The sequence below is a fragment of the Pipra filicauda genome, unplaced genomic scaffold (genome assembly GCF_003945595.2).
Source record: "Pipra filicauda isolate LSUMZ 115617 unplaced genomic scaffold, ASM394559v2 scaffold173_size1550139_pilon, whole genome shotgun sequence".
In the NCBI taxonomy this organism is placed as follows: domain Eukaryota; kingdom Metazoa; phylum Chordata; class Aves; order Passeriformes; family Pipridae; genus Pipra; species Pipra filicauda.
In genome coordinates, this window is record NW_024104251.1 from 1,050,002 (window position 1) to 1,076,009 (window position 26,008).

At 36.0% G+C, this 26,008-nt stretch overlaps 1 protein-coding gene across 3 annotated transcripts in view; it reads right to left on the reverse strand.

The window, feature by feature from the left end:
- Window positions 1-26,008, reverse strand: part of NRG3 (neuregulin 3) — a 368,049-nt gene that overhangs the window by 213,074 nt on the left and 128,967 nt on the right. For all 3 annotated transcript variants that reach the window (XR_003540610.2, XM_027720665.2, XM_027720664.2), the window contains exon 2: window positions 8,252-8,381. Coding sequence is in view for 2 of the 3 variants with exons in the window: in XM_027720665.2 (XP_027576466.1) it covers window positions 8,252-8,381 (130 nt within the window). In the remaining variant the exon portion in view is untranslated. The remainder of the gene's footprint in view (window positions 1-8,251; window positions 8,382-26,008) is intronic.

Sequence of the window (26,008 nt, forward strand, 5' to 3'; positions counted from 1 at the left end):
TTTAAGGTTTCGTTTTCTTTTCTACAAATACTTTATGTGTACTATAGAAGCCATGCAATCCTTTTTCCACTGGGGGTTTTGGAAAGTAAGGGGGAAACCCCAATTCTTATAAATTAACAGAATATTCCTTTGCAGGGGAATGACTTAATCAATTTGTATTTTTCTAATTTTCAGAATATACCTCTTCATCTTGCATTTAGTTTCAGACAGCATGTACTGAGTAAACAGCTTTCTGCACATATCACAACTTATTTTCCTTTAGAACTAGGAAACAGGAGGCAGTTTAGAGGCAATCTCTTCCATTAACAGATTAACTTTCTTAAAGGAAGTTTGTATTTTGTATAGAATGGATTTGAGTTATCTCCACGAGAGGAGATGTGCTATACAACTGAAATGCTTTGCTAACCTATAAATGACAAGACACAGCCTCAGAAACGCGTGTAGGTACAAGAAAAGGTGGTGATAAAAATGAAAGGTTCCACTGGCTTTAAGTATTCTTAAAAGTGAGACATGAGAATAAATGCTAGCACAGTACTGCTCCCTAATCTCCCACTCAGGTGCCAAATCAAGAAACCCAAGAATTATTAGCAGCCTCAAGAAAAACAAACAAACAAAAAAATCTATCTCAGCTGCTGAGCTGCCAACTCCATTTCTTACTTCTCTCTACCAAAATTCAGGGTTATAGCCCAACTCTTGATTCAATCAATTGAAGGGATCTTGCCAAATCCAAAGGGAGCTGAATTTGGTCTCTTTCTCTTCCAGTCCTCCAGAAGGAGATGAGTTTACTTAAAGTTTCCAGAAACACTTTTGTTTCACTGACATTACTGGTTCTCCTAACAAAGGATACTTCTCTTATGTCTGGGAAATAACTGTGTACATACATAAATGAAAGAATTAACACTGTTTCGTCAGATACTATAATCTGTTAATTACAGATGTTTGGCTTGAAAAAAAAAAAAAGAGTAGGCAGAGGGATGTGCTAAGCCTGTAACTGTGTTTTCCCATATTTTACATTAACTGAAAACAGATATATATGTCTTTTAGTGTTCTCAGAAAGAGAAATTAATTCCATGGCTTTTCAACATTCCATGCTGACACCGGTTTAAAACATTAATTTTCTTAAGCTTCAACATCAACCTTGGATGCATAGCTACACAATTTCTCCTTTATTTCCTCTCCTTCCTCAAACTCTTTCAAGAATATTAATTTGAATAAGCATTTCAAATCAGATGAAATAGACTCAGAATTCTATTTTACTTTTATGGATATTTGTTTAAATCAAATGAATCACAGGTGTTTTAGAGTGTAATTTAATTATCTGGGCATGCATTTTATGTGTACAGAATTATGACTTTTACTTTATTGCTCCCACTGGAAAAGTGCATCTTCATCACAACCTTAAGCAGGAGTGTAACTTTCACAACTTCAAAAGACTGAAAAGGAACTAGGAAATCATACTATTTAGTAATTTTTTTTTTTTTCCAAAGTGAAAGTATTAGAAAATTTGGCCTAAGGTACTCAGCAGAAAGCAAATAAAACCTGAAATACTCTGAGTACAAACTACAGCTTCCCAATAGAAACTTAAAACTATCATTAAATATGATGCTTTGTTTTATTCCGTATTTCTTTTTACCATTACACTCATTTATCCTCCCCAAAATAATAAGACTAATAGAGAACTGTTTTCAGAAAATGTTTTAGAGGGATAAATAGATAATAGATGTTTTTCCAGTGACTTCTCTGGTGCACAGAGCTGCTTGAAGGAATGATACTATTTGAACAGAAACAACAGTAATAAACACTGTTTTACTGCAGTACTCAAAAACTCAAGCATGTGCTGAAGGGTGCACTTTTGTAAACACATCAAGGGAAACCACGACATTTGAAATGCAGACTGTTACACTGCTGCATTGAAACTCTTTAGTTTTGCAGATATTCGAAAGTAACTGATCTTCACAAAAAACTAAATATGTCTATGTATTCTTCAAGCTGAAAGTATTTTCTACCACACAGAAGTTACAGCAGACTGAAGGCGGCAAATATCTGCTAAATGCAATAATCTAGGGGAAAATCTGTAAATAAAAAACACTGTAAAAATGGAGTGTTGATACTGCCAAAATTAATCAATAATTGAAGTGCTTTGACAAGAAGCTTTCTCAAGAGCCTCTATCTTCTGAATGTTAAATTATGAAAGCACGAATCAGATGTTACTGAATACAGTAGTGTTTCATGTGAATATCATATGTTCCTGCATTATTGAACCTGAGTTAAAAGATTCAAATTTAAAAATCTGTTTGTTATTTATTGCATTCTTATATCATAGCATCAGATTTGAAAAGGTTTCATTTTAAAGGACTGTTAGAAAAACAGTAGGGATAATGTAAAAAGTACTGGTTTTATATAAGTGAAATTTAGTATTTAGACAAAATATTTATTCTGAGTAAGTGATTCTAATTAAAAGAGCACATTGCTTCTGTGTGGACTGCAAAAAATTTCAGACCAATTGGTAAAAATTATGTAAGATTGGATAATCGAAAGAAGTTAGGTACCAAGAATACCAAGGTAACAAGTAAGAGTCCTACAGATATCTTGGCCTTCACACCAAGGCTTTCACCCTGATATTTATAAACCATTTTTCTTCCCAGTTCTTATCTAAAAAGGTTTAAAACAAGAAAAGAGGTATTTGACAGCAAAGACAAGAAACCTCTTCCTGCAATTTCAAGGGGCAGGAGCCTGAAAGCGAATGCACAGAAGTGCTTTGGGTTTTGGGAGTGTTTTCTGGTTTGGTGGTTTTTGGTTTTGTTTTTCTTATGAAGGAAAAGAAATACCTAAAACTAGAGAAGAAAAGTGTGATGTTTTCCAGTAAAAAAGGGAGACGTAGGTAGGCAAACTGTAGATTTGATGTTGATATTACTGAAGGCAATAATGTTTTTTACTTATTTATTGTTTACTAGCATTACCTTGAGTATACGAACACAGTCGAGTTGATTCTATGCTGGGGATGTGCACTCCATGGGAAAGATTTCTTGGCCAGAGTTCCAGCTGCCTGACTTCTTACAGGCTGAGTTTTTGAACAGGATCACACAATCACAACACTTTAGGTACACAGACTATTTCATCTGAGCTAACAGAAACAACCACACTGCTGAGAGCAACCACAGGCTGTGAAAGCACTGCTCAATAAGCAGGTGATGTAATAATAATGCAATGTAAAATCTATATTAAAGTTGCTAAAGAGTTACTTAACAGCAGCTTGGAGCTCTGTAATGTTGTATTTCAAGTTCATTTCAGGTTTTCTAAAGTGAACATGAAAGTAAAGACAGAGGTATTTCCAGATAATGATGTGTGCAACTACGCAAATATAACCTAGATATGTGCTACAGATACGCTCATAAACTGATAATTTTCACAACAGGAGGTCTGTTGATTGCCCTTGACATGAAAAATATCTTAAATTTCAAGTGCAGCCTTCTTCCTCCTTTAAAATGTTGTAGCTGTATGTTATCTTGTCAGCTTAATACAATGGATTATTTTTGATAAAACTAGCCTTGAAATATTGTAATATCAATGATTTTTTTTAAAATTTATTCAATAGTGAATCATTTTCTGGGCTTGCTTTATTTACACATTGGAAGCACTCTGGAAAAGTGCCACTGCAATAAAAGAAGAGGGAACACACAAAATGGAGTGGCTGGTATTTTAAAAAACCTAGGTCAGACTGTGAAAGCCTAGACAACAAGCCATGTAACTAAATCAGGGAAATTATATTCTTAGCTTTTTAGATTTTTAACTTATGGTTAAGTGCACGTATCATATGCCACGCTCAGAACTGTTCTTAAGTCCCATCTGTTTGATCCCTTTCTCCTGGTTTTACTGACAGCAAGGGCTATGCCTGGATTACAGTTACTACTATGCAGAAGACTCACAATAAAACCTTGCAGGATATAAATATTTATCCAAACTGGACTTTCATTAAATTAGAAGTCAATCCTTCTGGTCCCATGACAGATTTTAAACACAGCTGAGAAACGCTCACGTAATTCTTTGATGAACTAAACAAAAAAATTGAAAATTTATGAATAAAAATGAGCAAGATCACCAAGCTTACTATTCACCAGAACAAGATGTATGCATTAAAAGCAGACTATCCTATGAAATCTGAAAAATCTGGGATTGTAACCACAATAGTGCACTTTGGATGCATATCTATAACCTGCTGTAATTTGGTCATCTGGAAATGACGCTTTGCTTACTGTGTATTTGTGAGTCTGTTCTTTCCCTCTCCATTGTTAAAAAAACTTATTCAGGCTTTATACTGCTTGTTTCATGAAGAAGGAGGACAGGAGCACAGCATGAAAGGAGTATCTCACCCAATATACTCAAATCTATAAAGAGTACATCAGAGTTCACTACCAATGCAAAGACCTCCTGTGCATACACAATAGTCTTAATGGCTTCTTTGAGAGGACAAGTTTTAAAAGTGTAATCCTCTTCTCCCCTCAAAAGTTTTAGCCAATCGTTCATCCAGTGTCTTCCAGTCCTAAATGGCTAACAAAAAGAAAATTTAGGGACTAAAAAGTAAAAAACATTCACACACACACACCCACAACCAAAACCAACAAACCAAACACAAAAAACCCCAAACTAAATCCAAACAAACAAAAGGCACCAAACAAAAAAATACAAAGGCAAACTCAAAAAAAATCCCAGAGTGACTTGAGACTGGGTCTTTGAAATAAACTTGTACAGAGAAAACCTAAACAGTTTTTTTTAAAGCCTGTATTATGTAATACCCAGTTAAATGCTGATGTATCAGTGTTGACTGTGTACTTGATTTGTCTTGTGTAAATTACAAATAAGGCACTCTCACCATTCAGCTTAAATTCTCAAGGTGGCAACAGTGAAAAAATTTCAGCATATGGAGAAGCTAAATATGAAGTTCCCTTACTGTTGACCTACCCTATCCTTAAAACAAGCTCATATTAAATCATTCACAAAAATAAATACTGAAGTCACACCTTCGAAATAGCACAAACAACATCCAGTGTATCTTATCTGTTACCTAACCACGCAGGAGAACTCTTGCCAGTTCACATCCCAGGCAATTCTGCACAAAGAGACAGTGAGGAAAATGTACAAGTTTGAATAAAAATCGAGTTAGATAATTTGGAACTATAACCACTTTTACTTTTATTTTTCCCCCTCAAGTTGTCAGTTAGGTTTAAAAAAAAAAAAAAAAATCCCATGCCTTCAGGACACCACCTCCGTAGGTGGATAAGAACGGAAGACACACAATCAGGACTCCCTCCAGCCTCCTCATTTACTGTATTCCCAGTGGTCTCCTGCAACACGGCCCCCCCCTTGCCCTTTGCCAAGGGTGCACGTCAGCCCCACTCTCCACAGCTACAGGTTCAAAGTAGATAAGGCACATATCTCACAGAACAGAAGCCAGTCACAGAGACAGTGCTCTACAGCATCCCATTGCCAATGCCATCACTGACAGCTGGACATCGACACATGTTCATCTCCTCCTGTTTTCAAACAATATCGTGATGAATTCTGTAAACTCTGAAAGGTGCCCGAGCTGCAGTTTATTCTCTTTGCATTGACAGTATGGTTCAGGAGGATACAGAAGAGGTCTGGGATATAACTCCAGTATTTATTAATTCCTATCAAATCCCTCCTTTTTTTTTCCCCCTTTATCATTAGCATAGTTATCCTTAAATATGTACACACAACAAGATGGACTGCACAACCCCCTAAGCATATCATCCTCTAACACTTTTTAAACCTGACAAATGGGATGAAAAGTTTTTTGCTCCATCACTCCATCAAGGTCTTCTATCTGCAGCTGTTCCACATGGCAAATTCCCATTTCAGTAAATTGGTGCTCTGTTCCCAGAACAGATGCAAAATCAAACACACAATGAGAATATACAATGCAGCTTGATTCTGAGAACAAAGTATCATTTTGTCTTCATAATTCTGCATTCAAATGATTCTTTTAATTGCCATGGGAATTCCATAACCCTAGTAAAATTTTTCATTTTCACTAGTTAGAGGACAAATACAGTGCATCAATACTGTATTTTTCTATATGTGTACATTCTAGCTGTTATTTCTGAGCACTGTTACAGGCTACAGATAGAAAAACACCTGCATCACACTCACTACTACAGTCCTGACAGACAGACATAGTCTGTTACCAAGGTAGAGATACAGCCTTTGTAGGTCAAATTTAAAGGTTTTTCTTCATTAATGACATACATACCAGTACAGAAGTGATTCTAAACAAGCTGCTGCTTGTAGTGTTGAAGGTCCTTACAGCATTAAACAAAGCAATATAACTAATCACCTTTAAATTTTAAAATGCATCTTCTTTAGCCATATGAATTTTATTGCCTTATACATGTCTTCTTATGTTGCACAGTTCAAAGCACCTACTGAAACAAGCAGATGTTTAATTCCCAGAGAACGTGCCAATGCCAGAAACCTGTACAAGCAATGCAAATCTGTCACACACGGAAGCAACAGATCCACAAATGATACTGGTACTTCCCTATGGAAGGATAACATAAGAGAAGGTGATGAAAAAACTTCACTCTGCTGTAAAGAACGAGAAGTCAACATTCTGCCTTGCTTAGTTAAGGGGAAAAGCTTGGATGGAAAAGCTTCTAACCATTAGTCAGACTGCACTATCAGAATCACAGTAAATAAACAAGAATTTGGCAAAGGCAGGCAACGGGAAAGATCCTGAAAGTCAAACAAACAATCAAACAAAAAAAGAAAGCAGCTCTCTTATGAAATACACTCCTGCAGATATTTAAAAAATGTAATCTATACAGTTTACAAAACCAATCTGTTTAGCTACTAAATTTACCAGCCTAATTAGAAATTCTCATATATATCCATTTTCTCTGCTGTTAATTTGAATCATTTTTGTCCGGTTTGAATATTCTGACAACAAAAAACACTGAAATATTTGAGTGATCTAATTCCCTTAACAGCTCATAAAAAGGACTGAAAACCATACCTGCTTTGAGAAAAAAAAACACCTGTGAAGTTTTATGATGGAAGTAGAAAGAGACATCAATTTTCCATAATAAATTACTTGTATTTAATTTAAGCATGCCATAAAAAACCATAAAATAAAGAAGGGAAATGAATGCTCACTGAAACATATTCAACTGAATGGGAAACATTACCAGCACAGTATTAAAAATGGAAATCTCAGGAATATTCTTCTGATGATAAGCAGACTTTCACAAATCTTTAAATCCATAAATTTCCACTTTCAAACCAGGCACATATGATTTTGTGACTTCCTTCCTACTTTTAGTGGGATTTAGCAGCTCAAGGCCCAAATCCTTCAGGAAAGTTCCCTCTGAGTGTCTTAGATGCTTTTTATTATTTATGTTGAGAGTTTTCCATAGATTTAGACATTCGGTTTAGAATTCAGCATATGAGAGTCTTCAATTCACCTTCTGTATGCCATACATAATATCTTAGGAGTAAATTAAAACATCAAAAGTACAGGTTTTCATTTTGGAATACTGCTATTTAAAAGAATACTTGAATAGTTCAGATTTTTTTTTATATTACCACCTTTAGGAAGATGTTACAGTATTCCTTCTGTATCTCACTCCCTTTTATTGGCCACCACAGCTATAATAATTATATTGAGTGATGTGGTTTTCTTTTCTGATATTCTTTTAAATACATTCAAGATGTCCATACCTAACAACAGAAGTTCAGGAGTATAAACCCGTAGAACAGCTATATGGCTATTACAGTCCATTTTCTCTTTCAGTAACTAAACTGAAGAAACCCTTATTCCTAACAACACTAGCCCTTCCTCTCTCTCAATGAATGGTGCCTGCAGCTATTGTCAAAGCTCTACTTACAGTACCCAAAATAAAGGGATGCTTCTGGTATGCAGAGGAACAAAAGACTTTTACATGTAAAAAAATGAAAATGAAACATTAATCCTTACATGCTGATATCATTAAAAAATACAATACTGAAGATTTTTCTTATCTATGAAAAAGTCAAAATGTTGCTTCTTTTATTTCTGTATTTCTATTTATAAATATTACAGACTACTAAAAACTCATCAACTGTGAGGGATGCAGCCAAAGAGGGGACGAATTCCATTGCTTCCTAACATTCTCCATCTGAACGCTTAATTTTTCCTAATGCTTTGTCCCTTGGACAGAAAACTCTTTTTGCAACTTCTTCCCAAATGACTTACCGGCAGTGTTTATGTGATCCTGTTAAGGTTTCAATCACAAAGCATTCCCCTTCATTGAGACAATATGCAAGATCCTTGTCCTTGCATGGCTTAAAGTGCTCAGATCGCTCAGTGGAATACGTTGTGGTATCTGGAGAAAATAAAAAAAGGAAAGAAATGCTGTGAGGCTAAATATTGGATATTCTTAGAGCATGTTACATAAATTTGATCAAATTGGTCTCGGTAACATCAACTGACAGACTAATCAACAGAAAGCAAAAGCACAAGGCATGCAAACCCCAGTGCAACTTTAATAATATTTACAGTCAGGTTTCTTAAAGGATTCACAAGAGGATGCTTATATTTATAAATATATGCAGAAAAACAAACTAGACTGCAACAAAGCCGGAGTATAATTTCAACCACTTCCAATTTCCAAAGTATCCCTTCTAAAATGTAAAGACACCTACTTAGTATCCTTTAATCAGATCAATATTTTCATATGAATACACTCAGATATGGTTTTAAATAAGATACAATTTTTTTTCATGAAAAATGAGCCACGGTATTTAATAGAGCATCAATCTAAGAAACCCTCATAAAGCCCACCAATAAAATGAAAGGAAAAAAAGAAAAAAAAGCCAAGTACTCAAGGTCAATGCTAATTTGATTCACCAGTCACAAAACCTGGCCTAAAACTTAACACAAGCAATGTACCAGAGATTGTGTGATTTCAGGTACATCATCTGTAGGTTTCTATAGGTCCATCCAAACACCCCCACACAGTTAAAAGGCTTGACTACAGGTTGAACTTTTGGCTGTACCTTTGGATATAGATAGAAAATTAGATTTGGAATAGGTTGACAGCATGTCTGGATGAGCTATCACTCTTGTCTTCTAATAAACCTCTTTAACCTTTCCAATCCATTTGGATTAATCAACAATAAAGTGAAAATTTCAGAGGAAGATGTCTGACTGACAGATATTTTAATTTTTCTTCACTAAGACAAGGTTTTTTTCTAATGAAGAGTGATTTTTCAGAGTAGATGGTGATTTCCACAGAGCCACGGTTCAATCTTCATATTCAGTCTTAATTGAAAAAGTTTAAATTCCTGATCACTTTGTGGGATCTAATATATATTGAAATAGCAAAAGAACATTTCCTTGTATACCATACAGACTACCACAGAATATTTTGCTGTCTTCTGTCAAAGGAATGAAGCAATGCCCAATGGACAGAGAACCTTGCAAACTCAGAATTATACAAGCGCACTAACTTGCTTTTTGCTCATAACTCAATAAGAAGGCAATATCCACCAAGGTAACACCAAAGTTGAAAACCAAAACACTGAACCACAAGACACATGTAACTATGGTTCTGCAAGAAAAATTCAGATAACTCCAAAAATATTTCAAAGTAACTTTTTTTGTTCTTAGTGTATTTTAAATAAAACAGTGCTACAATTTTTTCTTGTGTCCAGACTAAGTGTCAGAAGATTAACATAATACATTTGCAAAGAATAAGAAAATCTCCACCCTGATCTTCGTATACAATACCTTTTTTTTTTTTCCCCCCTCTCCAAAGAGAAAATATTGTAGTTCAAAGTTTTCAGGGGAGAGAAAAAAAATCCTGGAAATAAACTCCTTTCAAACGTTTTCACAAATTCCAAATGAAAGGCCAAGTCATTTTCCCCCATGCCAGCACTTACAAAAAGTTGCAGACTAAACAGAAACTACTGTTTCTAATTATTGCAAGCAAACCCTGAACTGAAATGTATCAAGTTGAATTTTGGAGATTATACTAGATATTTGTAAATGCAAACAGTTACCAGCATCTCACTGTTAATGCTTCAAGAATGATCAGGTTTTATGTAACAAAAATATCTTGACACAGAGAAAAGGTAGCCCAGTTACTTTTTAAGGTCAGTTTTACACAGGAGCACTTAAATGACCATTTAAAACTTGATTAGGGAAAAAAAAAATCAATATAAACTTGACTAATCAGTTATATTTCTATCCATTTTAAATAAGGAAAACTGAGGATGTTATTTGAAAGTACTTGTGATAATTACAAAGGGTAACTAAAACTGTTTGATGAGCAAAAACTCAGCTTGATCCAGCTTTAAAGAACAGAACACTTGTATTTCTCAGCTTGCTCTGAAGAAACAACTGTGCAAATACCTTTCTGAAGGCAGCTACAGTACACAGACCAAAGTAATCTGAGGTGTCCCCAAAGGACAAGAGTGAAACAAGGGAGACAGGCAGTATCACAAAGCATGTCTTTGAGTTAGTGATGTACTGAATTCTCAGAGCACAGTGTATGAAGTGAAGGATATTCCTCTTTTCTCTCATAATTAAATACCTTGTCAAGGTCAGCATTTTAAAGTTTTAGATTAAATATATTCTTTAGAAGTTTTGTTCTGCTTTATTTTAATTACTTCTCTGTTCAATATTAATCAACCCTTCTGTTTTATTTATAAACAGGCATAAGTTGTGACACTTCATTTTCTCCAACTGGACATGATCTCAAGTTTTTCTTTTTTTGTTTTGGGTTCTGTCTCTCATCTTTCAAATTAAGCACAACCATTGTAGGTAATGATGCTGGTGGCTTCTTATGAAAGAATATAAGGACTGCACTCCTTATGTTGAAAAGTACATAAATTTTTTTAGGTTTCTTTTTGGTTTTGTTTTGAGCAGTTTTGGGGGGCTTTTTTTGTTTGTTTTGGGTTTTTTGGGTTTTTTTGTTTGTTTGTTTGTTTGTTTGGGTTTTTTTACATCAAATATAGTCTTTTTATAGGCCAAGTTTCAGTTAAGTCTAACTATGCACAGCTGACCTGTACATAGGCCTCTGGTCTGCAGAGATCAGAGCTCCAGAGGTCATTCACAACATTCAGAAGCTGTGTTACTAATTGATATCCTAGATATACCTGTTTGGTACTTTCTGCTGGATATACTCACGTGTAGGATATGTGACTTTTCTGAAAAGTTACAATATTGCTGTTATTTCATGTTGCATTCATGATAAACGAACTCTGTTACAGCTTCATTAAATAATAACAAAAACAAAATCTAAAAACTTGTTCTAAATAGTATGGAAATAACAAAACAACAGAAAATATTACAGTTTCCCTGATTCTTTTTGTAATAAATAATAAATCATATTGTCTCTTTTTTTTTTTTACTCTTAAACAAATACTGAACTGACTTTTCCACGGTGGAATAGTCCTTCACAGCTTCAGAAACACGGTAAATCAACATCATTCTATTGTGATGTTTTTAGTTTAGTTGTTTGTTTTTTTTTAAGAATTGATAAAATCTAAGCATTCACAAATTTACTAGTACAGCTCCTTGATTTATTTTAGTCTTTGAACATGGATAACAGACTCAAATGTTTATAGGTAACAAAAGGGAACTTCTGTTAAGCATGTCCTTGAATTCAGCATGTATAACGTAAGGTCTTTTTTTGTTTTGTTTCATGTAAAAGCAGCAGGGCCTATTGATTTCTGCCAGGATCTTTCCAATTAAATTGGAATAAAAAATTCTAGGTACTCTTGCTCTATTTTTTCTTGCCTTATTATAGCAGCAGAGGTTTATGCATGATCCCCATATCTCAGAAAAGGATATACCATTGCCAGCTCTCAGATACTACTGTTTAATCAAACGAACAAGAATTCAGCTCACGTTTCAAGGGAAGGCTTCAAGATCTTTTATGTATAAACATGGAGAGTCTTTGGGAATGTTGCATAAAAATCAGCAGGAAGTTTACTCATGCTATTTTACTTTTGTATAGCTCTAAAACTTGGTCTAAAAAAAGTGTTAGTGAATTTGTATTCTTTTCTCATTCATATATTTCATTATATTTACACCAGCGCAGGATGGCTCTTTATAGCTAATTTATTGAATTATCTTCAAGGCATGATATGGTTACTAGAAATACTATCTGCTCCATCAAGGCTAGAAGTTTCATTGTTTCCAGTACTATGCTCTGATATTGATAAACCTGTAACTACTGAGGAAAAATGCAGGAAAAGAGAGAATGCAAGATTTAAAATATCCTGGGAAACAGTGGCATTCGTAGCAGCTGTTTCTGCACAGACTGCAGCAGCAGCCATTCCCATCCATCGCATCTGTCCCACAGCATTCTGACTTTACAAACAGATTTTTCTGGTTACATCTCAAACAAAACACCTTTAAATGATACCTACACTACATGGTCCTCACTGGAAACATTTTTTCCAAACAGACAGCATTATCTGCTGCAGGAAAAGTGAGGAAAAATGACCCAGGAGATCAAGAGACAAAAAGATTACGCTTAAGTTTTCTGAAGTCACTACTGAACAGGCATCCAAATTTTGTAACTACATAGGAACATTCATTTATTAACACCACCATGGTAAATACTTGGTGCATTGCCACAGAGAAATATGAAGATACCATGTGTAGTTTAATGCCAGAGCTCGAACACTCAAAGACTTTTTAAAAATACTGCATATTTTGACTAGCATTGGCTATTACCAGCTTTACAGACTCAATATCGACACGCAAACTCGCTTTTCCTTTATCTTTTTATCCGTTTATAATGCATCATTTCTCAGAGAAACACTGCTTACTGAGGCATCAAAAAAGTGAGATGTTTATTTTAAAACCCCGATCCCATTTTTAAATGCACTGCAAATAAGTGAGCAAGTTACAAACAACTCAACTTCCTCTGACAATGCAAATCCAGTCACCAAAAAAAATACCTTCTCAAAAAACCTCAACATTTTTTATAATGTATTCTTTTATCACTACTGCATTCTATAAAGGCAACAGCAAAGGTCAGTTAATAGCAGACAGGGAGCTAAGTTTTATGTTCAGTGAAGTCAATGGCAAAATATTTATGATGACTCAGTATAACCAGGGTTCCCTGAAGTTCTTAACAGTCACTTGCTGCTCCTCTCCTGATATTTCAAAATTATGTGGTAGCCTTACTAGAAAGGGTCTTGTAAAAAAAACAAAACTTCCACACAGAATAGTTTATATATTGCATATTTACTCACACTACAGTGAACCCTGAAAAACATAAAACCTAAAATGTTTATTTCTGTCCTCTTAGAAGTAAACAAAAGGAGGGTAGGGGGAGAAGACACCGAGTCCCAGCATGATATTCATTAAGGGAGAAGGAGGGGAAAACTTAAAAGTTTACTTGCAAGTTTTTGTTATGAATTAGTCTTAGCTCATGGAAACTCTTTCTTAAGTTGTTGATATTTATTAAGTGAACATTCCAGACATAGATATTTCTAATGGCAAAGCAGAGAACTTGCTTTGTCTGTGCTAATTGAACAGTAGATGGCCTTAGCCATGGAAGAGTGCTGGAATAATTAAATTTTAAAATTCTAGTAATAAATTATGAGAACTAAAAAAAATAAAACTTCAGGGTTTTAAAATAGTAACAGGGTTCTCCTTCGAAACTTACTTGAATTTTTGCATGCATTTATCTATGATTAAAACCAAAAGCTTAATAAAAAATATGAAAAATTTTATTGCATTTACAGAGACAGTTTTGTATAAACTAGCAATAGAGTTCTGAATACAGATTATTCAAGAAGCTGCCCCTCAGCCATTTTGTGCCAGAGAAAATTTTATTTAATCCAATAACACTTTAAAGGTTTTGACTGCATTGTGATATAAAGCAAAATTGTGCTATAGATATGGGACTTGTTGGAGCTTTTCTATTATCCCTCAGATTCAAATGAACAAATCAGTATAATTTAGCAACAAACTGATAAAGCAGCAGATGCAATAAAACAGCATCATTTACACTAGTTGTCTTCACAGTCAGATTGTGGAGGTAGCTGAAATTATCATCATTGAGAGATGGCACAAATGGTTTTCCTTTGTATTTAATTCAGAGGATTATATAAGAAAGCTCACGTGGTATTAACCCAACCAGCCCATTGCTATGAAACATTTCTCTGTCAGTACAAACAAGCACACCCTTACACAGACTGCTTTCCTCCCCACATCACCGGGATGCACAATCACATTCACAACTGCATAGAAACAACAGTTCAAGCTCCAGAAGAAGAAATTAAAAAGTCGTCTCTCCAAAAAACAGCACATGCTCCCTTGTCAGCAACTCCTAAATTAATTCTTTAAGTGTGACCTTTTTCCAGAAACAAATGTTCATATTTTTTAAGCGTTTTCGCAGTTTGAATGAAGAAGTATTAATACCTATCTTGAAAAACACATTAAAGGATTTTCAAGTTACTAGTGCATTATTAGCAAAATATCATGTGCTATTAGAGAACTTCTTGCTGGCTGCAAAACTCTTACATGTAAAAGTATACCTTTGCTTTCATGACTTCAAAAAAATCAAACCAAGCAAAAACAATGTACGAAAATGTGCCCACCTAATGGTATCTCGCAAGTGAAACTCAAAAGGAGAAAAGGAAATAATGCTGGCATCACTTTGAAAGGTATTATCTGATCCTATCTGTCAGAACTCAAATACTGAACCCTGAACAGCACTGAAATTCATCCGAATTGCACATCAGAGGTTGCATTCTCCTGTGCAGCTCCAACTGAAACCAGTGAAAGCTGAACAAATGGGAGATGACTCAGGAGAGAACCCCGTGGGGCACAAAAGGCCAGGGTCTTTCACAAGTTCAATACCTAGGAGCCAAAGAAACAGCAGTGACTAAAACTCTAAAAGGTTTTCACATTCAAAGTGAAGAGTTATATTGAAAACTGAGTGGTGACAGTTCTGATGGGCACTCTAGGTGCAGAGTGCTTTTGCCAATCAGACATGTATTCAGTTGGGCTTCAGTAGGACTTATTAATTGATCTAAAAGAAATTAATGGCGGAATTCAGTGAAAAAGCAGTATCCTCACGATTGTGCCAAAAGTGGATCCATCACCCACATCAAGGTTTCTCTCTCGTCTGACCCCTAGCACTCCCATCTCAGCATGCTGACATCTCTGGAGACACCAAAAGCCTCAAGATTGGATGGCACTATTGCACCAAAAGGGGCAGCCTTCTGAGGATGTGAAAATAGCTCTAGAAAATCGTCTCCAACAGATGGAGAAACTGAAATACTGTTAAATGAAATGACTTTTCAGTACAAAGACAAAATAGTAAACTAATTAAAAGAAGAGTTGCAGAGGTGCTAGCAATTTTTTTTTTTTTTGAGGGGGGAGGAGAACAGGGACAGGACACACACCCAAAACCAGAACAATCCTGATAGATTAAAAGATGCTAGAAGAAAGAAAGTATAGCATATATCTGTGATGTCTGCAATCACCAGTGCTCTGAAATAAAAAAGAAACCACCTCACCAAAATCTAATGAATCAAATCAAGAAGGAATATAAGAAAACACAAGAAGTGCAATGACCTAAATAATTCAATATTGCTACAACATAAGTATAAAAGTGGTGTTACAATTCTTTTTGCATGTAGTAAAAAAAAAAATAAAATCAATTCACAGTTCTCCTAATCTTTTTCTTTCTTAGATCACAGCTGTCTTCTTTCTCCTTCTGCCTGTGAAGCACCATGTGGGGGTGGGAGTTTAGATGCAAGGATCACAGAAGAGTAATGATAGATACCCTATATCTTGAAGATAAATATTGCTGTTTAGTACATAGAGGGGCTTTAGCTTCCCCAGCTACTGCTAAAGAAAGAAATGCTAAAATTGATAATGAAAGCATCATCACTAATGGTACCTGGCAAGTGTTGTCACTGAACACCAACACTTTTTCAATCAACCTATCTGTAACAATCTTTATCTGCATATCTTTATACACACTATGATATAGGAAAGTTCTGGAAACAGAGTATTGTGTGATTTCATAGATTTTTATAGGAAGCAGTAGCACAGGGAAAACCTAGGCCTATGGCTACACAGGGCAGGGAAACTGGTCACTGAGTGCTGACAAGACTGAGGTTACCAGGGCTCATCTATGTTCTGTGGTTTATAGTTCTTCTGGATGATTTAGCACTTTCTTAAAGTTGTACAGAAATCATCCAGAACTGTGTTTTCAAGATTTAATAAATCATTTCTTACAGTCACTGTCAAATTACTGTAGGTTAAAAGACAGATACCTAATCAAATAAAAGAATTATACTAGTTTTATGGGGAAACACTAAACAGTTTCATGTAAAAATACTAATTATTAAAAAGCTATGAGTAGGTTGGTTGATTGTCAGTGTGATGCTCTTTCTCCAAGGAGCTGAAATAGGTCAAGTAATGCATTGAATAGAAACAAAGGAAGTAAGAAATGCAATTTTAACTCTAAGCTTGTGCATATTTTCAAGGCATGTAATCTAAAATTTATTCACTACCGCATTTATAATTTTGACATCCTTGTTATGTGGACATGCAAAGTCAGACTATGAAACACCAACCTTACTCTCAACATTTTCTTTCATTAAAAAACCCACATATTCAACATCATATTTTTTTCTTAATTTCCTTTCCTTACTTTGATTCTTTTAATTCAGTCTTCCAGAACAGAAAGGACACAGGCATGAGAAGGTAAAGTACCTTTGTTACAGCTCCCTCATCCTGTACTGCTCTGTTCTCCTGTATGGATTACCTTACAAGATTTCTTTTGTTCTCTTTCTCAGGTGAGAACACTTTTCCATCTGCTTCTGACATGCAATTGTAAGAAGTTCACATGCTGCAAATCCCCTTGACCTTACTACCAGCACACAACAACCTGCTCAGCTTTATTAGCCAGCATTTTCTAATGCAAGTAATTAGGTAAATCACAAATAGCTTTTTAATTTAAATCCACATTGTTCCAACACAGCAAAGAGTCAGTGAACTGTGGTAAGAAAGAGCCAGGTAATGAGGTTCTCCTGTGGGCTACTAAAATTTTGTTGACTTCCGTCAACAAAATCCAAGTTAGGGCTAAGTTTGACTAGAGATGTCAGAGGTATATCTAATATCACATCTATACAAATATTCTGCAATATTTCACATAGTAATATAAACATTATCTTTTTCTATTTCATGAAACCTTGGCCTTTGATTCACATTCAAATCACATTTAGTTGCATCCCCCTCTAGTCTTCAATTTAGAACAAATCATGAGTTCAACATCCGTGATACAAATCTAAGTCATTGTTTAATAACTGAGACAGATTTTTCTTCTAAATTCTCTGCAACAGAAACTATTATGTTGGTACAAAATTACTTTAAAACACTTAAAACGTCTTGGCTTGCCTGCTTATTATTAACACACAGACAGCCTTAGTGCAATAACCCAACATACATACAGTCTTGCTTACTGTGAACTACATCCACTGTGTTCTACAGTTCTAGTTTTATAAACTAGCCACCCCAAGTGAAGTATCATAGGTCTCATATGTTATTGACTCAATGTTTGATAATTAAGTTTCATGAGATGTAGTTATTACTTAAAATCTGCATTTCCCTTTGCAGTGCATTTAATTCATTAATTTTAATGTTATATTAAAAGTTAATTTATATTTTCTTCCTGCAGTGCAGGTAGCTTAGAGCATGGCTGACTGGCAGGCAAGAGAAACATGCACACAGCTCTTTTATATAATGCTACTGAGAAGATTATAAAGTATCAGAAACCTAATTAACATGAGAGCTAGCTACCAAAAGGAAATGGAACTTACTTGCCAACCATATTTAGTAATCTCTACAGTGGCTATATCCTGCTACAATCATCAGGAGAGGACATATAAATCAATCTTTCAACAGTGACAAACTAGTAAATGAATAAGTTATCATTGTCACCACGTCGATTTTAAGTCCTACTGAGTCCTTCTGAGACCACAGCACCAGAAGCACACAGAGCACTCAAATCTGAACGTCTGCATTTATTCAGTGGTTTATAAAAAAAATCTAACACCCTACCATCTACTCCTTTTCTAATCAATCCTTCCTCGTTGCATACACAGAGCTGTATTACATATTGCAGACAAACATCCAGGCAAAATCAGCACCGACTGCCACAGAGATCTGATCATCAGGAGCTATTTCACTTCCAGGCACTCGTGGTATAAGATAATGGGACCAGGAGCTGCTTGGTAGCATTGCATTTCACCAGCAATTCTACCTGCCAGGGCATTTGGGAGTTATAAATATTTCTGGGCATCGTATTTTTCATCCTTAATCAGTTTTGAGCAACTGAAGTATTACTGCAGGCAAGCATAGTGCTATGCAATAAATATACTCTCACTCCTCTTTTTTGGTGTAATCCGCTTGTTTTGGTACGGGTTATGATTTTTCGGTTTTACATAACTGAATCAACCTTTACAGTGCACCCTTCAACAAAATAGTTGTGAAAGCTGCGATTAAAAACATTCCAGCAATTATTTAAAACTCCACTGAAGATCTTGAACTAAAAATGTCCCTGAGAACTAAGACTAACTAGAATTTTCAAGTTCTCAAAAACATTCAGGTTAATTTTCTACGCATTCATGACTAAACAAATTCAGTAGGTCTTATGCTTTGCCTCCCCCCCCCTTTTTAATTTCTAAGGAAAAATAGTATATATTTTTTAAAATTAAAGCTTACGAAAAAAATACCAAAATAACTCAACACCCCTCCAATTTTGTGCACCTGAATAAGCAGTGTAATGGAGGGAAAAATAAATTACATGGTCAGTTTTCCCCTCCTCAGAAAACATGAGGTCTGCAGGGTGGGCTTCCAGTAGCATAAATTCCAACGCTACACAAATCTCAATCTTCATTCACACCTTAAGGTACAATGAAAACAGCACGACAGAACAAAGCCACCACTACTTGCATGTCAGAAAGGGTAAAGTCGATGTTAAAATAGCATCAACAAATTTGCGCCGTTGCAATATTTTTATGATATTCATAATTTTTCCCTATTTCACATTAAAAAAAGAATAAAACATCTGTAGCAGCTTCTCTTCTTGCTCCAAGAAGCATTAAGATGCAGTCTCATCCTTCAGTTCTCTCCACTCTGCAATTAATTGGTTTAGATAATTCAGACTAAGCACAATTGTAGCAGTCATCTTTCAATGAAACTGTCTTTGCAAGAAACTCGCATGAAATAGAAAACAGAAGTATTGGTTAGTTTTCCAGCACTCCTGAATCAAATCCATGTTAACCCAGGTTATCTATCAGCATTAGCTAGCACAGAACATGAAATTTCCCATACTGAAGTTGCGTCCTTGTTTTATTACTCAGATTAATTCAGTATATAATTGAAACTGAAATATCTCCTACCTTTCCCAATGAGAAATTTGGACAATATCACAAGCACTTTGTGTCTCACTGTACCAGTCTGATGGTCGCAAAGCAGTCAGCTTTGCACTGCTAAACAAAACAGCTTGAGGTTCAACAAATCAGCAGTGTTGGCATCTGATATAGCTAAAGTAAGGGGGAGGAGAGTCATTGCGAGATGTCACTGACAACTTCATTTCCACTTCTGTGCAAATTAAATGTAGGCTGGGGCACAGAAATGGAACATAATTAGACATAAAAAGTAGGACTGCAGGCTCTGGTTGACTGAAGATATTAGTACAATAAGGAAAAAGCCAATTAAACTAGTAGTTTAACTTACAAACTGCAGCATTAATAATCCTAACAGAACTACAAAACAGCAACAGAAGTCCAGCTCTGGAAATGCAACATTGAGCATCTCCAATGGCAGCCTAATTCCATTATAACATCTCTCAATCGGAAAATGCACCATATACACCATCCTAGTGCCACTGGATTGGAGAAAAACACATACAGAAGCAACAGCTGTGATCACTGAAATATGAGAATACAACCTGAGCCATTAACAACTGGGTAAGAAAAGGTAACAGAAAAACTGCATTATCCTTTTTTGGTGGCTTCTAATTCTTTAAAGCTTATATATACAACCTTTGTAGTCACAACTGAATAACTGTTCCAACTTATACCACTTACCATCTTTCAACCTGCTAACCCGAAAAATAAGCACAATATTTCACAACCGTTATTGTGTTAGGTTATTTTTAATGATATTTTATAACTAGTAGGAGATTTATTGTCTACTCAGAAGCTGCCCAATAGGCAGCTAATGTATCATTGCTGCAGCTGTCTCTGAATTTGTCATGTTACAAAGCTGACTCAGACAGGAATTTTGTGCCAGAAGATCTTTGGCGGCAGCAGCAAAAATCCTAGTAATATCCCCTCTGGAGAGCACAAGTGCTACTCTTGGAAGAGTGGAAAAGGCCAAGAAAAAAAATAAATCAGCTGATAAATAAGCTGGTTTCAAAATGCTTCAGTAATCATTGTCATAAGTTCACAACAGATGAACGCTACCACTAATCAATTCTTCTAACAGCATCCCATTTCATGTTTGTGGGAAGAAGTCCAAGCAGAAATATTTACTCATTACAGTATTTTGCTCCCCCCTCTTCCAGTGAATGGTTAACTTTTGACTTTGTTCTCCAATCATGGTGGTTTTTAAATTATTCTGACGTAATGTTGCCCAGGTCGCACACATATGTACATATATACCCAAGTATTTAAGGTTTTAAATTATGGGGAAACTGGATTCAAACAGTTGTTCTTTACAGCAATATTTCACCTAGCTCATACAGGTTCAAGTTTAGTGCTTAACTGGGAGAGACAAGACACAGGTGTTTGCCCTAATCAAGATGCATTTGCTTCTTAGTCATTCCCCAGAAAACATGGTTTCCTTTGCAAACTATCAGCCCTACTGTTCTCCTATGTAAATCTTCTCAGAGAAAAGATTGTTTTATTTGTGCAAGTTCTGACCAAGGATACCAGGAAAGGATGTGGAATGAGAGACTAAGTGAAATAAGGAAGAATAAATAAATCAATCAGGTGCTAAAGCATAATTTCTCCAAATATGTATATATATGACAAAGGGTAGCAGGTATTAAAAGGAACATAAAATACGAGGCAGGGGAAGGAAAGTGACAAAGACAACTAACAAACAAAAATGCTGGAAATTCAGGATGTCCAAAACCAAACATGCTCACACGAACAGTTAGCAGGTCCCTTTGGGAAAAAACACTGGAATTACAAAACCCAACCTAATACCTCTATGTAAGCCTACCTTTTACATAGCAGAGATGTAACTTGGATGAACTCAAGGCTAAAGGAGTATAACCCAATAAACAGTGGAGTACATTATGTCTGTAAATAGTAGGTATACAGTTAGGATACATACCTATATATCCTACCTATATATCCTACCTATATAAATATACATCAGTATCTATTTACATATTTTATCCATTTCAATCTATACACAAATATAGGTTTACAAGTCCACTTACACTGCTTTAAACTAGGGTATAAGTGTATCAATGCTTTCTCTTCAATTAGACCTATATTAAAACAAGGTTACCAACATTACTTGTTAAAAAGAGGAAAAGTCCCCATTGTCTAACCAAACACCTAAGCCTGGTTTAGAAGTACCCTTTCAGAGTGATATTACAAGGCAGTTCATTTTAAATCTGGGATTTTATTGATTTTTTTTTTCCTTTTTCAAAGGAGTTATTTTTGCATCGCCTCATTTTTCACTTTCTTTTTGCCAACAGTAAATTTAGACTGAATGCTCTCAGAAGCAGCAGAAAATGTGTGATGGTTTGGACCTAATTAAAACCTGTGCAAAAGCATGGAAAACTTGAGGGTAGGGGAAAGTACACCCTCAGAAGTTCTCTAACACGTAGGCAAGTGAAAATCTTTGGCTTCAACAGAGCATTGGGCTGAATTAGCCATCTTTTGCACAGGGAAACGCTTCGTTAGTGCAGAAGTTGTTTAAACAGATCTCATGCCAGTCCCCTTGAACAGTCACTGGCATGTATAGAACAGAGACATATCCATGTCTAGAAGAAGGAGAGAGTCAGAATTTCTTTCTTCCAAGCTGATCTCATTTTTGCTGCAACAGCCTCTGTGGGGCACTGGAAGCTGGAGTAAGCTAGAACAAGCTAGAACAATTTTCAGACCATCTAGTTTGCATGAGCAATAAGGCTGGCATCTGGTGCCTCTAAAAATAAATACAATTTAAAAAAAAAATCAGTTCTGAGATGGTGGAATTAATGTTTCACATCCCTTTTGGCAGCTTGTATCTCTCCATTTGCCAGCTACTCTATTTTCTTGCTATTTTCTCCAGTTGAGTATGCTTCATGGTTATTCAGAAGATTTATGTATTTTCTTATGCTACTGCCTTAGTAATGTCAAACATGCAAGATGATAGTTTCTGCTAGCTAATTCTCTTCCCACTAGATGACAAGGACTTCAAAGAGAGAATGAACATCTTGAGTCTTTATTACCCAACTTCCCACTTGCACACGCACTGCATGTAGAGTTTGTCTGAGGTGGCAACTTGATAGCAAAGCAAGACACAGAGCACATCAGTTCTGCACATCTTGTCAATGCAGATAAGCTGCAGGAATTCAGCATCAAACAAAGGGAGCAGTACACCCTGCCATACACTTAATCATAAGGGTGGCACACTTATCTGTGAGTACAATGAGATATGGATATTACTGAAAATCTCTGCACATTTTACTGCTATATCAAAGTTCAAATCAGAAAGTGGCTTCTGGGTACAAAGATCTAGATCACACCTGAACTGACTTTTAGAAATGAAAAATTCACAGAATCACTGAAACAAAGTATGGAAGAAAATCAGGATTTTCAGACACCCTCTATGGCTGGATAAAGTCTCAGCTGGTATCAGAAAAGCCCACAGATCTGGGGCTACTCAGATCAATATCTGAATAGTGTTACTATTTGGGATGTGCCAAGAAACATTTCAAAAATCTTCGCATCCATCATTATCATAACACAGCCAATTAGGGCTGGTAATGATTGTTTCAGAAAATAAATAGATCACTGATGCTGTATTTTTCCATGCCAACACAACTGCACATGCATCATGAGGCCACGGGTCTGAGAAACCTCGATTCATACATCACACCTCAGTTCAGAATCTGCAGCATCCCTTCCACGTGCAGCAATGCAATGTAAGGACTTCTGGTGATTTTCCCAGGCTCACATTTCATCCCGGCACCATCAAAAACAGGTGAGATTTCTGAGGACAGTAACCAACCAGGCAAATGGCTGAAAGATTGCCCATTTATAAAACTCCAGCTGAAATTCAGCGTTCTAACAGCTGCAGCCATGTTCATGACATCTTGAAACAAACTGAACTTCACTCCTACCAAGATTTGCTTTTGTATGCAAGTTTTTGCTGCCCTACTTTAGTAGTCAGGAAGGACTCATGTTTCACATCTCCTTCTCTCTCAGGGTGATGCTTAATTTTTAATGAATTGTAATTAAGAAGTGAAGACCCACCCTCCCATCCACCCCCACACAGCTTACAACTCCAGCAACCACCTCTTCACTATTCCCTTCCCTCCCTCTTCAGCACCGGAGGCACAATGTACAGGGTGTGGGACTCTCCCATCTCTTCACAGAACTACACAGATGAATACACTGGGAGCACATCAGGAAGCAATTCAGATTCAGGCATTATTTCAAAGGCTGTGTACTTTGAACATCCCTTGAAACGCTGGAAGAAATCTGAAGATCCGCAATTTTTTTAGTTTTCATATCTGGGACACATTTTACATAGGGAGAACTGTCAAGGGTTGAGAGTTTACCATTCTGAGCTATCCAAAAAAATCAGAGTATAGCTCAAATCAGGACAGAATCTGCCCTAAAACCAAGAACGGTTAGTCTCACATTGTAGATGTTAATATTCTCCATATTGCTGTGAGCTATATTTCATATTATTTGTCTAGCATCAGAGCTATGCAGAGTACTTCACAAAATGCAGGAAATTAAGATTTTCCCCTAGGAAATTTTTCTCCCAAGTTTTAAGAGAAAAATACACTGTGAAGAGGGTCACGAACTGTAGAGGACTACTAAGGCAGCTTTCCACTCTTTATGACTGAAGAATTACATATGCAGTCAGTGCAAACACCTAAGCTTACCGTGTTCATAATTATGACGTACCAATGAATTTAAAAAAAAAAAAAACAAACCAAAAAACAAACACCGAAACCAATAACAAAAACCCATAGCACCATCCTTATTAATGGTGCAAACACACAAAAGCACTTATCTCCTCCCTCTACTCAGTTTTTAATTGCACTGTTTCCATACTGCTTTCGTCTGGGCTTGTTGACAGATACACATGCACTTCCCAATCCCTTTCTGAATTGGAGGTGTCTAATTTTGCAGATATCCTTCATTGCTTTACACTCATATAACTGTGGCATACAAGAATCTATACATGCACAAACACTGTTTAGTTTCACTAGAAGAGAGGTCAGAGTTGTTAATATATATTGGTTGGTTGCAGCAGTGAGAAAATTTAGATGGGTGGGTGCTCCTATCTATGTCTGATTGTTTATGGAACCAGGCAGGTGCCATCAGTAATAACTTTTGACAGTCACGTGCAGGATTTGTGCTTGATAGACTGAAGTCATTAATTTGGTAATCTTATAATTCACCTGGTTTTTAATCAAAATTCAGTCATGCACATACATACATGCATATGGACACATACATGCACTCTGGCATGCTTGTTTATGAACGTATCAGATTTATGGGGTGGATTGCTGGTAAACAACTTTAACATCTCATTTCAGTTTTATCCAGGGAGAGGCAACAACATGAAAAAGACTGAAAAATTATTCTGTGCTTCAGCTAGTATTTTAAAACTCTAATATATAGCACCACCCTCCCCGTGGAACTTTGGGTACCTCTGGGGACATTGGTATTTCAAGAGCTACAAGTTCACTTTGATAGAGGTACTAGAAAAAACAGCAAAGAGCTACTTCATTATTTGCAATCCCAGCAATAAACATAGTATGTTAAAGGCTTGAGCACATTAGTCACTGATCTTAAATCTCTTTAATGATATGAAACGTTTTAAGATCCAATATTTGTCACAGACAGAATATTCTCTGGGTTTCTTTGCTATGATCTAAACTATATCCAAGCAATGTTTATAAAACACTGTTGATAGCAGTTAACATTCTCAACTTGTTTCAATTTAACGAGAGAAGGCAAAATTTCTCTAGGTTAGCACTACGGAAGATTTTATTCCACTAGATGAAAGTTTAGTTAGATATTCAGTGGGGGGAAAAGCACCTTGAACAAATCTCTGTATCATGACAGCTCCTTGGCCTCATTTACTGATACACTACAGGACTATGAAGGGGGTGGAAAGAATACAAAACCAAATATCCCTCTATTCAGCCCCAGACAATTTTGAAAGATATGAACATAAGTACCACAGTTTTCCTGCCTTCTCCATCTTAATTTTCACCCTAGTTCTGTGGAGAACCTTCAAAATGGTAAAGATAGAATTTGATCTTCAAATACATCTCTTACAGAGAATTCTATCTCTACAAACACAAAACTAAACTTCTGCCATCCCAGAGGCACATAAAAAAAATCCCCACAAAGTAGCCCACAGTTCAGGGGCTGGGGGGGCAGAAGAAAGTGCAGCCTATTTTGAAAGAACAGCTTTTCAAAACTGCCCTCTTTGCTCAAATGGGATCACCTTTGAACAGCAGGTTCAGCCAAACTCCCGTCTGGACCACTCCAGCAGTGGTCACAGCAGTGACAGTGGCTTCTGGCAACCCCCAGCACAATTAATATGAAACCACAACAAAAAGTAGTTGTTTGGCCCTTTTTTTCCCCCCTTTCTTCAAGAAAATATATAGAGACAAATTTTGTCCTGAAAAACTGTAATCTACATCAAAATAAAGAGAAAATTATCATTATTAACCTTCAACAGAAATACAAGTGAGCCACAGAGAAACAC